This window comes from Harpia harpyja, chromosome Z (genome assembly GCF_026419915.1).
Source record: "Harpia harpyja isolate bHarHar1 chromosome Z, bHarHar1 primary haplotype, whole genome shotgun sequence".
Lineage (NCBI taxonomy): Eukaryota > Metazoa > Chordata > Aves > Accipitriformes > Accipitridae > Harpia > Harpia harpyja.
The window spans coordinates 93,549,422-93,562,567 of NC_068969.1; the positions used below are offsets into that span (position 1 = coordinate 93,549,422).

Below are 13,146 nucleotides of genomic sequence, written 5' to 3' on the forward strand. Positions count from 1 at the left end.
GAGAACTAATGCTGCAATTAAGTGTTTATGGCACCTGAATTGACTCGCTCCCACTGAGGTCATCTCACTGCTTAAAACTATTGGTTTCAGTATCTGATATGTCTCATTCATGCTTAGACTTGTTAACCTGGCTGGACTTGAGTACAGACATGAAGGATGTATGCTCTGGTGTAATCGGATTTAGGTTAAGACCAGCTCTGTTGCAGAGACAGAGCCACAGGTTGGATGGTACCTCTGTCTCCTCAGGCTTGGCATGAAGTTGACAGCCTGATGGTGTTGGCCAGAACCACTCTGCAGGACTCCCTTCCTGTGGGAACATAATACCAGAGCTTATAATGGCTCAGGATTAGCTTGAACCCAGATGTCTGACATCTAGACTGGATGCAGTCCAGACTGTCAAGGTTCTTTCTGCACATCTGGCAAACCCAGGTTGCCAAAATATAAACCATTTCGTTTATATTTTCAATACTATTTAAGCAGTAGTGTACCAGCAAATGATTTATTTTCTAGTAAAATCCTAGACTCCCAAGTAACAAGAAGGCATTGTGGGGGGAATTTGATACCAGCATCTTCCAGGTGAATATAGACACTGATGTTACTGTATTGGCTTTGTGTGGCAAGGTTTTGGTAGCGGGGGGCGTTACAGGGGTGGCTTCTGTAAGAAGCCGCTGGAAGCTTCCCCTGTGTTCGAGAGAGCCCATACCAGCCGGCTCTAAGACGGACCCGCCGCCGGCCAAGGCCGAGCCAATCAGTGATAGTGGTGACGCCTCTGTGATAACATTTTTAAGAAGGAAAAAAAGTTGGGACAGACGGAAATGGCGGCCAGAGAGAGGAGTGAGAACATGTAAGAGAAACAACCCTGCGGACACCAAGGTCAGTGAAGAAGGACAGGGAGGAGATGCTCCAGGTGCCGGAGCAGAGATTCCCCTGCAGCCCGTGGTGAAGACCATGGTGAGGCAGGCTGTCCCCCTGCAGTCCATGGAGGTCCACAGTGGAGCAGATAGCCACCTGCAGCCCGTGGAGGACCCCACGCTGGAGCAGGTGGGTTCCTAAAGGACGCTGTGACCCTGTGGGAACCCTGCGCTGGAGCAGGCTCCTGGCAGGACCTGCGGATCTGTGGAGAGAGGAGCCCACAGAGCAGGTTTTCTGGCAGGACTTGTGACCCCGTTGGGGGACCCACGCTGGAGCAGTCTGTGCCTGAAGGACTGCACACCGTGGAAAGGACCCATGCTGGAGCAGTTCGTGAAGAACTGCAGCCCGTGGGAAGGACCCACGTTGGAGAAGTTCGTGGAGGACTGTCTCCTGTGGGAGGGACCCCATGCTGGAGCCGGGGAAGAGTGTGATGAGTCCTCCCCCTGAGGAGGATGAAGCGGCAGAAAATAACGTGTGATGAACTGACCGTAAACCCCATCCCCGTCTCCCTGTGCCGCTGGGGGCTTGGTAGAGAATCCGGGAGTGAAGTTGTGCCTGGGAAGAAGGGAGGGGTGGAGGGAAGGTGTTCTGAGATTTGGTTTTATTTCTCATTACCATACTCTGGTTGATTTGTAATAAATTGAGTTAATTTTCCCCATGTTTTGCCCATGACGGTAATTGGTGAGTGATCTCTCCTGTCCTTATCTTGACCCACAAGCTTTTTGTTATGTTTTCTCTCCCCTGTCCAGCTGAGGAGGGGGAGTGATAGAATGGCTTTGGTGGGCACCTGGCATCCAGCCAGGGTGAACCCATCACAGTTACCTTCTTGAGTAAATAATTGAGTTCATAATGAAAAATACCACTGATGAGGAACACGTAGTGTTATAGTCACTATGTAAGGATTCTGTAATTGAAAGCTGCACTGTGTTCATATGTGTATTTTTCGAAATGTATAATAGGGTTATATTTGGAAAACACTGTTCTTTCTGATGTGTTGTACAGGACTCTTTATTTTGTAAGTTTTATGTTGTTATTGAAATCCAGTTATTCCAGGAGTGAAGAACAGCAGGCTCTTGATGTACAAAACAGTAGCAGGATGGGAGCTTTGACCAAGAGTGCAATGGCAAGCCCTGATCCTAGAAGCAGCCTCAGGATATTTAGAGCAGATATGGAGCAAGTGGTCTTACGGCTGATGATAGAGGTCTCATCTGAGGAAAAAGATACCCCCTTTAAAAAAGGTCTCATGCACCGTACTTGCTTTACAGATCAAAGGTGTTATAGAAATTTGTGATGCATCAAATCAGGATATGAATGGAGAAGTTCCTGCTTCTAGTCTCCTACCTGATGACTAGCTCCTCATCCTGGTGTAGAAAGTTCGTACATTCAGAATTTTCTGGATACAGATACCAGAATTTTTTTATTTAGCAAATATAGGTATAGGAGTCTGTGAGGACTTATTCCCCCAATATTTCTATATCCAAAAGGCTCCCAAAACTGGATTTTCTACTAAAGTTAGGTTTTAATTGCTGAAGGTTCAGGAAATTGCATAGTTGGCTTGAAATCTCCCCTTTCTTCTATAAACCACTTCCTGTTTGGAAGAAGCTGAGTTCACAAATGTGAAAGTTATGAGAATAGAATATCTACTATTCTGTGCTGCAGTAGGAGGAAAAAAATGTTGATTTGTCATGAAGAATGAGGTCTAGTGCACAGTCTGCAACAACTCGGATTTGCCAGATTTGTGGCAAGACCTTTTAAGGAATAAATGCATTGTAAATAGTGTATCCAAGTTAATATTAATAATTTGATTTTAATAACTAGCTCAGGTTTGGGATTAAGCATCTGGATGTAACAATGCTGAATGGTTTCCCTGAATATATGTTCTAAAATTAATCCTTCATGCTGTTTTTCTTTGATGCAGCATGTGGCTCTAAGCATCTACCGGTGTAGCGTTATAGAGGGATATTGGTCTCGCTATTTGAGCAAGGCCATTTTGGCTTGGCATCACTTTTAATCGATATGAATCATGTAGTTTTGGAACATCTCTGTGAAGAGATATATGTCATATATCAAGAATATCTCTTGCTTTCTTACCACATCCACCAAAAATGATGGGAAAGAACTCCAGAAACAGGGCAATGATATTTTTATTCTTTTCTTGTTGTGTTGCTTCTAGGTGCTTACTCCTGCTCCCACTAGAATCAGTGGAGGAGAGCTGGCTTATGCATTGTTTTCTGTGTGGGCTTATAGTTGTGGATTTCTTCACAGAGATAGATGATAGTCAAATGTTTTTTAAAGTTAAGCTTTTAAATAGGAGTTTTATATTGTCTCTTGTAAGTTTTTATTTTCTTATTTTCTTCTTTAAGCATGGAGTCATTGCTACAGAAGATGAAGAGTATTTTATCGAGCCTTTAAGGAATATAACAGAAGATTCCAGTAACTTTAATTATAAGAACGGTCATCCTCATGTTATATACAAAAAATCTACCATGCACCAGCAACATCTTTATGATGACAGTCACTGTGGAGTCTCAGGTAAGTGAGTATAAGTGTCATTCCTTTTAAAAAAATCGTAACTTAAGATGTATTTTAAAATCTTGCTTGGTTCACTTGTAAGACAATGGAGAATGTAGCAATGGGAATCCTTCTTTTGGGTGATACAATATGCCCTGCTGAAAAGCAGTTTTGCTTTTTTTTCAGATTCAGATCGAGAGTATAGTGTCTTTCAAAACTGAGACACTGGGAGTAAGTCTTGTTTTATGCCTGTGTTGTGTACAGTGGTAGAAATGAGCACAGGCTTCCTCAAAATGTGCTATAAATGTACTTTGTTCCCCAACTGCAAAGCATGATTGAGTGACTGAGTATTACAGCTCAATGTTTAGTAAGTGTTCCATCTCATGTGAGGGAATTTGACATACATTAAATGTGTTAGTGTTACAATCAGTAATACATTTGGAACTGGAGTTCACATCTTTCTTGTTTACAGAGGTTTGTGGTGTTTTGATACTGGCTTTTGGTTCAGTGGGTTAACATTATTGCATAATAGTTGAATATGTGATTTACAGGTGCCTTATGGGAAGGATTATATAGTTTTGATTGAGAGATATTTTCCCTGTAAAGCAGTTTTAACTTCCACAAATACACTTTTCACTCTTTGGCATGATTTTCACTTGCTTAAACTGAAGCTGAAAACTAACTTCTTGACAACAGCATGGAGTAAAACTGACAAGTTATTTTAGAGCACTAAAATAATGGTTTTTTTAATATAATAGAAAAATGTTCTAATCTTGTCAGTTGTTTATATCTCAGAAATAGCTTGTTCTTTAAAGTTCAGTCCTGGACAGTTGTATTCCCTGAGATTCAGTGCACAGGGCAGGCTGACAAATACTAATCTTAAAATAAAATAATGTCACTGTTCATGATGTAACTTATTTCAGCTTCTTTTGGAGGTTGTAAGTTCTACTGGCACTGGCTGACTAAACTTACAGTACAGATTGTCTACAAAGGCCCATGCTTGGGAGACAGTTTTTCCCTGAGTGTTTCAGTTAAGTGTGTTTAGGGTATGTCACACTTCATGTATGTAACTTCTGTTTTAGTTTGGAAGACTTATTCCACCTACATGCTTCTAATACCGCAAAACAAGTTTCCTAACTTTTACTGCCTGCTGACTGTTTGTAAAATAAGAGTACTAATGTACGTTTGTTTTTTAGGGAAAGCTGTCACTTAAGCCTCTTGAAGTGAAAGGATTATGAAATGTAGGATGATGCAATTTTTACCATTATTATATCCCTAGAAAAAGAAACAATATTGGCCTCTGTCAGATGTTATCTTCTAGATTAATGCTTAGTAAGTCATTCTTCTCCAAGTGAGGATGAAGCAGTGGCAGCTAGTTTGGCCAGGTTACATTCAGTCATTCTGTCAGTAACTGTTGAATGGATCATAGGTTGATCAGAGCTATGCATCCTGCAAGCATTTTTTGTGAAACATGCAGTAATCTTTAGCATTTATTCCTTTGTATATTTGATGCTGCTGCTGTTCTTGTAAGGTCCTGTGCATTTCCTGAGCTTTCATATCTGTCACATCCTGAAGGCCTTAATTATTGAAATACTAAAGCACTGCTTTTCTAAAGCCTGAGACTACTATCAAGCTCATTGATCTCAGTTTCTCCTTTTCCTGTTGTTCTGTATACCGCTTCCACTCCATGCAAATTTCTGAAAAAATTTACTCTTCCCCAAAACTGCAAGGTCTTACTTTTCCAGATGACGTTCTCTTTTAGTGTTCTCCTCATGGGTACCAAAACCTTTTAAACTCGTTTTCTGAGCACTGTTGCAGCTTTATCCCAAAGTGACATGGCATCTAAAGCATCCCCCAGAATACCTAAACAGTAAAATAAAATATTAATTTTAAGTTTCACAGCTTTCAGACTCTAGGACCCAAGTTTACAGTAATCTTTGGGGCATTTGACTTGTTTTGGAAGTTTTGAGCAGCCCAATTTTGTGTTCTAAAATGCAGTTGTAACAAACCTGTAACTGCCTTTTGGCAGTATATAATTTATTTTTTCTGGAGACTGATTTTAGCTTTACCTTCAGAACATTTTTGCCAGTATAATATGGTGGGAGGAATCTGCTTGTGTAGCTGTGCCACTATTCATGGTCTGGCAAGTTTCCCCTGCTGTAATCTAGACCTAAATTTATTGTGTACTTGTTCTGTATCAGGGAAGTGGTTAGGATTTTGAAGTGTTGATAGAGACAAGAGGAGTGTTATTTCTGATGTTTCTGAGAAAAATTGCAATGATTGGTAGAAAGTGAGGTGGGGAATTTGGTGAAAGGATGATCAGAATTGGTTGGGAAGAGCAAGTGATGGACTACTTCATAGTAGATAGTAGAATTATGGTGGCTAATACAAGAGAAGAGTTGGAGAGGCAGGGAGATTCAGATAAGAACATGGGATAGATTTTCATAACCTAAACTAGATTTTAAGCACTTAGGCATAAGAACATTTAAAAACCAAAAAATGTTAAATTACTATTTCATGTATGTATCATCACCCAGTTAACTATGCTTTATTAAATATAGTTGAAATTGTTAAGGCCTTGGTAAGAAGGTGGCCACTGTCCAATTTCAATTGCTTCAATGGGATTTGAGGCCACTGGGTTACCTTGCAGAATGCTGTGTTTGGACAGGATTGTGAAACAACAAAAGTTGATGTGTGAAAGCTGCAGAGTGGCAGATTATTTAGGGATGGCTCTACTATGTCCTGCTTTATGTGGTGGTTTTACTCATGCCAGACTTTACAGTCGGTGTATTCTAAAATGAAAAAATGCTTGTGTATACGTTAAATGATGGTGTTAAAACAGTAGGAAAAAACCAGCACATAATGCTTTGCTTCAAAATATTCTCATAGTTGCATCTTACGTAAGTAGCTTTCTGTTGAATTTTGAGATCTTCTTCTGTTTGTATTCTCTCCTCTCTCTCCACCTTCACACTCACCTAACATCTTTAAAGGACTGAATTAGGAAAACTTGGGTACCATAATTGTGAACTCCATGTCTACATATGTTTGGATTTCTTTCCATTTGCAATTTAAAACCTAATTCCCTGCATTTGTAATCATTATTTTGGGATTAATAACAGTGTTTTTCTGTGGGGTTTTTTCCCTTTCCATTTTTGCTTTTTTTACTTCCCAATAGCTATGTTTGATGTTAATGAAGTTTTAATTTTTTTCTTAATCTAGGAATATGGTGGAAAAATGACATAACTTGCCACAGAAATATTTTTGTTAAATGTATTGCAAACTTTTATTGACATGGTCTAGCTTTTTAAAGAAAATTCAGTCAGCATTATTTAGTGTTTTTAAGTAAAACAGCATAAGCATTGATAGATCCTGGAGTGTGAGCTTAAGAACTCAGGATTGGTTCCAGCTTTCCCATTACTTTGAGACCAGCTGAAGCCTAAGCTTCTCATCTGATAAGAAAAGGAGAAATATTTGTTTTTGTGAAGTCTTCCGAGACCTTTGTTTGAAAGATGCTATCAAGATGAGTCCAACATCATCTTTTCTTTTTTTCTCTGAAAGTTTTCTGCATGAGCTCATCAGCTTTCAAATGTTTAGAATAGATTTGCATCTTTGAATGAAAAATTATGAATGAATGTGGAAGCAGTGTTGCATTTCTGAAGTACATCTAGCGTGCTAAGAGCATCAGAAATCCTCAAATGTCACCATTTGTTGTTTGAAAATGAAGAGTGGATTTTTAAAAATTTTAGTACAGAAGCTGTCAGAGAAAATTCCAGACATTCCTAAATCACTGCTTAAGTGAGATGAAAGTCTTTGAACAATTAAAGCAACTTCGAATTTCCTACAATAGAGATGAAAACCAGGAAGAAGCTTAGTATTCATTATTGAATCCTCAACAGGCTTTAATACTTAATACCATTTTTTTTAGGATGGATTATACCCATTGCAGAATGAGGACAATTTTGTTACTGACATTTTTTCAACTGCCAGGTTTATTTTCATTTTTTGACTTTTCTAAAATATGCACCTTTTAAAGCCAACACTGTGGCCTCAAAAATTGTGAAACACTGCAACAGTGGGAATGCTGAAGCTTTGTATTCCTGGTTTTGACGTGAACGTACGTTCTTTGCGTGTAGTTATTGCTCTTTGAAAATAGCGTGCTTAGTTGAATTGCATAAAGCATTGCTTTTTCATGGAAGGTACCGGTCTTATCTCAACTCATCCTTAGCTGAACCAGTTTTAGTAGAGGTAAGGATGCATCTCAGAAATTGCTCCCTTGAGCAGTCCTGTTCAGACAATTATAAATGTGTCTGTTAACTTTATTATGTTCATCCATAACTAGCAAGAATAGTTTAGATATTTTGAAATCCTACTTAGGTAAAACCAGACTAACAAGATACTTTGATAAACTTAAGGTTGACATCTGTGTGGGCCTTTGTGGAAAAGAGATTTAATACACACAAAAATGCTGGTTTTGCAGGGAAGGGCAGGTACAATTTTGTCCTGAGGACAGGAATTCAAATTCAAATTAAGTTTGTAGTGTTTGTTTTGCTGATAATTACAGCTGTTTGGATTTTTAATAATCAACCTCTTGCATGCGATAAATTTTTTTTCCATATATTTACATGAAACAAGTACAGGAATCAACATATTGGAATTAAAATTAGTGTTAAAAATAATTATAGCAATTATGTCAGGCCATTTTAAGCTTCCCATTATAGTTAATTCTTGAGGCAGATAAAACATAATCTGATAGCTTTCTGAAGAGAAAATTAATTTATTTGGCCCAAAAGCTATTAGGCATGTAAGCATAATTGCCTGATAATTAGAGTTTCACAGGAGGGAAAAAGCTTTTTTGGTGCCTTATCAGTGAATTTAATTCCTTAGTATATTTTGATATCTTTTACCTTAATTTTGAATATTTGGTTACCAGTATGTGTTTTCCAAATGTTACAGCTGTCTTGTTCTTACCTTTAAAATTCTGAAGTGTGCTTGTGGTTATTTATAACTAATTTTAGTATTAACATAGATGTGCAGAATCAGATCTGTTAAGAGAAGATTGATGATTTATTATCCTAAGTCAAGTTAAGGAGAATTGAGAATATTAGAACTCAAAGTTGGTTTTGCATTATATAAAGCATTTTAAAATAAGAAAAGTTTAGATAATGAATTTAATTTTTTTTTGCCTCAAGAAAGACTTCATTTTAGAAGCTTGAAGACAGTAATCTCAACATAGAACAGCTGCATTTGAATGAGTTTTACTAGTGACCCCTCTGAAGTGTTGAATTATTTTGGTTCCTAGAAGACCTCACAAGAAGTGGTAAACCTTGGTGGATGAGTGATGCATCTGCTTTTCCAACTTCATTTCCAGTCAATGACACGTTAAGTAGTCATAGTCGACAGAAGAGATCAGTAAGCATTGAACGGTTTGTGGAAACGCTGGTAGTAGCAGACAAAATGATGGTGGGATACCATGGTCGCAAAGACATTGAACACTACATTTTGAGTGTAATGAATATTGTAAGTTTCATCCCTCTCTGTGTTCATATCAATATGCATGTACCGAAATGATAAAGCAACTAATGAATGAAGCTTTAAAATATGTGTCAGCTTGCAAGAATTACTAGTTGAAATACGGCAAATGTTAGCATCGTGGGAAAAATGCAGTACTGTTTCTGTCAAGAAGTACACTGTGATCACTTTTAAATTGCTTGTCTTTAATTTTAAATTCATATGATTACATTTAGATTATACAATTCTATTCTGTTTAAGTCAACAGTCTAAATGCTCCTTGTGCTGGATGAGTTATGAAACAAGGTATAAACAGTTTTGATTGAGAAGTGTGACCCAAGAAGTTTGTTTTACTGAATGGTCATTTTTTTGGTCCAAAAATAACTCTTATTCAGGTGATAATTATAATTAACATTATGAAATTACACTGAATGAGAAAATAGGTTAATTTTTAACCATTTAGGAAACAAGTGGTGATTCTTGTCTGACTTTGTGCCTTTTCTTATTTTCTGGAGGTCAGGTTGCCAAACTTTATCGTGATTCCAGTCTAGGAAACGTTGTGAATATTATAGTGACACGTTTAATTGTCCTCACTGAAGATCAGGTAAGAGCTGTTGTGCTAAGCTTTATATCCCTGAAATACAAGTTACATTAATCTGTAACATAGATTTCATTTAATTATTGCTTGAAATGGCTGCATCTGAGTACAAAACCTATGTCGTAATCTTTCACTACTTTAATCAAGATGAAACAGTTCAAAGGAATATTCCTCATGTATCATCTCAAAGATATCTGTTCTTACTTCAGGTGAATATTAATACACCTTCGGGGATGTCAGTTTTATTTTTAGATCTGTATTTTGATATTCTGATTTTTTTGTATTGACATAATCATTATTAAAGTTGGAGCAGAAAGAATGCCTGTTCAGTAATACACAGCTGAACTTGGGGTCAGATTTTACAGAGATAAAATTTGGCAAGAAGAGTTTATTCCTAGAAACCACTGCTTCTAATTATAGTCCCATTTTAGTTTTCAAAAGGCTTAACAACTGACCTTAGTAATTTGTTTGGAACATTTCTGGTATGCATGTTGTATTGCAGCCAAACTTGGAGATAAACCACCATGCAGACAAGTCCCTCGATAGCTTCTGTAAGTGGCAGAAATCCATTCTCTCCCACCAAAGTGATGGAAACACCATTCCAGAAAATGGGATTGCCCACCATGATAATGCGGTTCTTATTACTAGGTATGGTCATTATAAGTATTGTGTTTATTTTATTTTATTTCTGTAGCTTTGTTGTTCTTACCTGAGAGAGAGAAAGAGAGAGAGAGAGAGAGAGAGGCTAGTGGTAAAGTAATATAATTGGTAGGTAATCTTAAGAGGAGGAGAATAAATAGATGGCTTGTCTTGAATATATCGGACTGTTAAACTGCAGATTAAGAATTTGGAAAAGTAAGATCTGCAAATTACTTTCTGCTTCTGTTATTTCATAATTGCCACAGATGGATCCTATTGAACGTTTTATACTTCATAATTGAAAATAATTCCTAAGATTATGGAGAACAAAACAGTATGGGAAATGTTTTGTTAACCATATATGTTTTTTATAAGAATTTCAAGTCAGAACCTCAACTACTGTAATAGTAATTTCTGCTGAAAAACAGGTTCTTGCAGATTCAGGCAATGTGAGAATCTGCTTTGTAGCTGTTTTGATTTATTATGCTTAAGATGAGAACTGACAGTTTTAATAGGTAGTTTAAAAGCCTGCATATGTCCCCATTTGTTTGGTTCTATTCCACCATTACTGTGATAAATTCAACAAAGCTTGCACTGTAATCTTGCAGTCCTGATAAACGTATTCCTGTTTGTCCTTTGTAGTTATGGGTAGGCAACTGTACTGTATTAGGAGATCAGTTTCCCCATTGTTTAAGGACACTATTCATTCTTTTCTGTTTCCTTGAAATAGCAGCAGGTGCAGCAGCACTGATTTGGATTAGGATCTTTTTATTATAGTTTCTGCTTTCCAGGACAAATTCTGTACTACTCTGTATGTGACCTATTTGTGGAGTCATAGTGTTCACTGCAGAAAATGTTTAAATAGTGATAAAAATAATGGATCTTTTCTGGAATTTTGCATAAAAGGTGTAAAAGTGGCGGGGTTTTTTTTGGATGGGTGTTTTTAATTGGTTTTGTTTTGTATAAGGAACAATTTTTTTGAGAGGAAAGAAAAGCTGATGAAACACTTTTACGTATTTTTGCATTCATATTTCAAATATAATTGTTACATGTGGTCATTAATACAACATTGGAACAATTGGAATGATTAAATGCCAGAGTGATTTAGAGAGCTGTTATAGTCCAAAAAGTTCTAAAAAAAAAAAAAAGTCTAATAAAAATAAATGGAATTACATTCAAAATAAAATAGTTACATTCTAAGATCTTGATTTTTCACAAAGGCCTTTGTTTATGCTCAATTTTTTATATCCAAGTAATTCCTTCACTAGGGCTGCTCACATGTGAGATTAAATACATCTTTACAGCTGTGCTACACATCAAGCTTTTACTGGTATAATTTAGGCAGTGAGTGAAAAAGCATAATCCATAGGTGGTATGGTTGTGTCAGTTGAAGCCCCCCAATATGTAGGTATAAGCTGCATTGGCAACACTGTATTTTTACTGTTATGGCTGAATAACTTGATGTTTTGTTGGTGTTATTCTGGCACTGCAAAACACAGTTGTTTATTTTCTTTCACTGTTGTGCTTCAATAAATTTTATTACTGTATGTTCTGTACTGGCTTCTCTGTTCCGGTAGGATGTTCCCAGCATAGTTATGAACAATTCTGTGTTCCAGACAAAGGCTTAAGTCAGTGCTAACTTGCAAGGCCTTTAACTGCAAAAGGAGCAAGTTTTCAGAGAATGTGAATAATACCCATTGAAAATTAACTTTTTAACTTTTAAAAAGGACATAAGAGTTATTTTTATAACTTGCAAGTTTAATGCTAAGAAGTTTACACTTCTAAGTATATGCCTATATTTTAAAGCAACAAAGTGCCTCAGTGTAGTATCTGCAGGCTAGTAATATCTACCTTTATAAAGCATTGCTGAACTTTTAAGTTCAGTTATATATGCTTTCACGATAGAATGCTTGTATTCATTTATTTACTATAATAATTGTAATTTATAAAAATAATCCCAAAAGCTACACTAATCAATTTGAATGGATCAATCAGGCTTTTACTGAAACTGCTGGCTATTCTGGCTCTTACTAATATGTGACCATATGGGAGGAATGGATTTTTCTTCTTTACATTGGAATGAGTAAAGATAAATCTATATTAGTATAAACATGTAAATCCATTAACTTTAAATGATTCTAAATTAATCACTGAAATGATAACATGCTTGTTCTCATTCTATTTTGGATCTCTCACCTGAGGAACCGGAGTTAATGCATTACATGTGAAAGAGAAGGGTATAGCTACAGTGCTTTAAACTCCTAAAGTGTTGGAGAGGTCTTTAATAACCTCTTCTACCTGAAGGAATTTGAGCCTATACTACCAAATATTAAGTTATTTTTTAGCCACTGTAATAGTGTTTTGAAAGCAGTTTCCTGAATCTGTCCCACTGATGCTGCTCTGCTCTGTATGGGCTAATTACATTTTCATTGAATTTGACACTGGAACCATTTTTGGTCATTGTGTGTGTTATTATTTTATGGAAAGTAGGAAGGTTTCAGTTCAACCTTATGAATAGTTTTGTGTTGATCAAAACCAGATTTTTCAGTAACTAACTGATGTATTTGAAAGTATTACCTAGTCCTAGCTGAGTATTTTAAGTTTGCAGCTACAACAATCTCTATCTGAGAAGTGGGACAAAGTTGTTAAGAACAGGAGTCATTATCTTCATCCTTGCAAATGAAGACAGCACCTCAGCTTTTCTTAGCAACAGATGGCTTTCCTCCATGATCCTTTCAAAGATGGCATGCTCTGATCTGGGAAAAAAACAGTATTAAGGGTGCTGATTCCTTAGGGGTGTCTGCTTGACCAATGTAGACAGACTTTTGTACCCTAAATTAGCTGTATGCTAAAACCAGGTAACCTCACTGGCATGGAGGTATGCTAAACTAATCTAGTAAGACCCATGGAGACGTGACCATGCCTGCTAAGCCACTGGTGTTTGGAGAAGAGCCTAGCTGTGTTCACTGTGCCTGGTA

The 13,146-nt window shown here is 37.1% G+C and overlaps 1 protein-coding gene across 8 annotated transcripts in view; it reads left to right on the forward strand.

The window, feature by feature from the left end:
- ADAMTS6 (ADAM metallopeptidase with thrombospondin type 1 motif 6) overlaps positions 1-13,146 on the forward strand; it is a 160,668-nt gene that overhangs the window by 12,329 nt on the left and 135,193 nt on the right. For 6 of the 8 annotated variants that reach the window (XM_052777736.1, XM_052777735.1, XM_052777733.1 and 3 more), the window contains 4 exons: positions 3,276-3,444; positions 8,723-8,940; positions 9,452-9,535; positions 10,032-10,177. In XM_052777736.1, the coding sequence (XP_052633696.1) occupies positions 3,276-3,444; positions 8,723-8,940; positions 9,452-9,535; positions 10,032-10,177 (617 nt within the window). The remainder of the gene's footprint in view (positions 1-3,275; positions 3,445-8,722; positions 8,941-9,451; positions 9,536-10,031; positions 10,178-13,146) is intronic. The other 2 variants (XM_052777737.1, XM_052777734.1) reach the window with 1 other exon arrangement.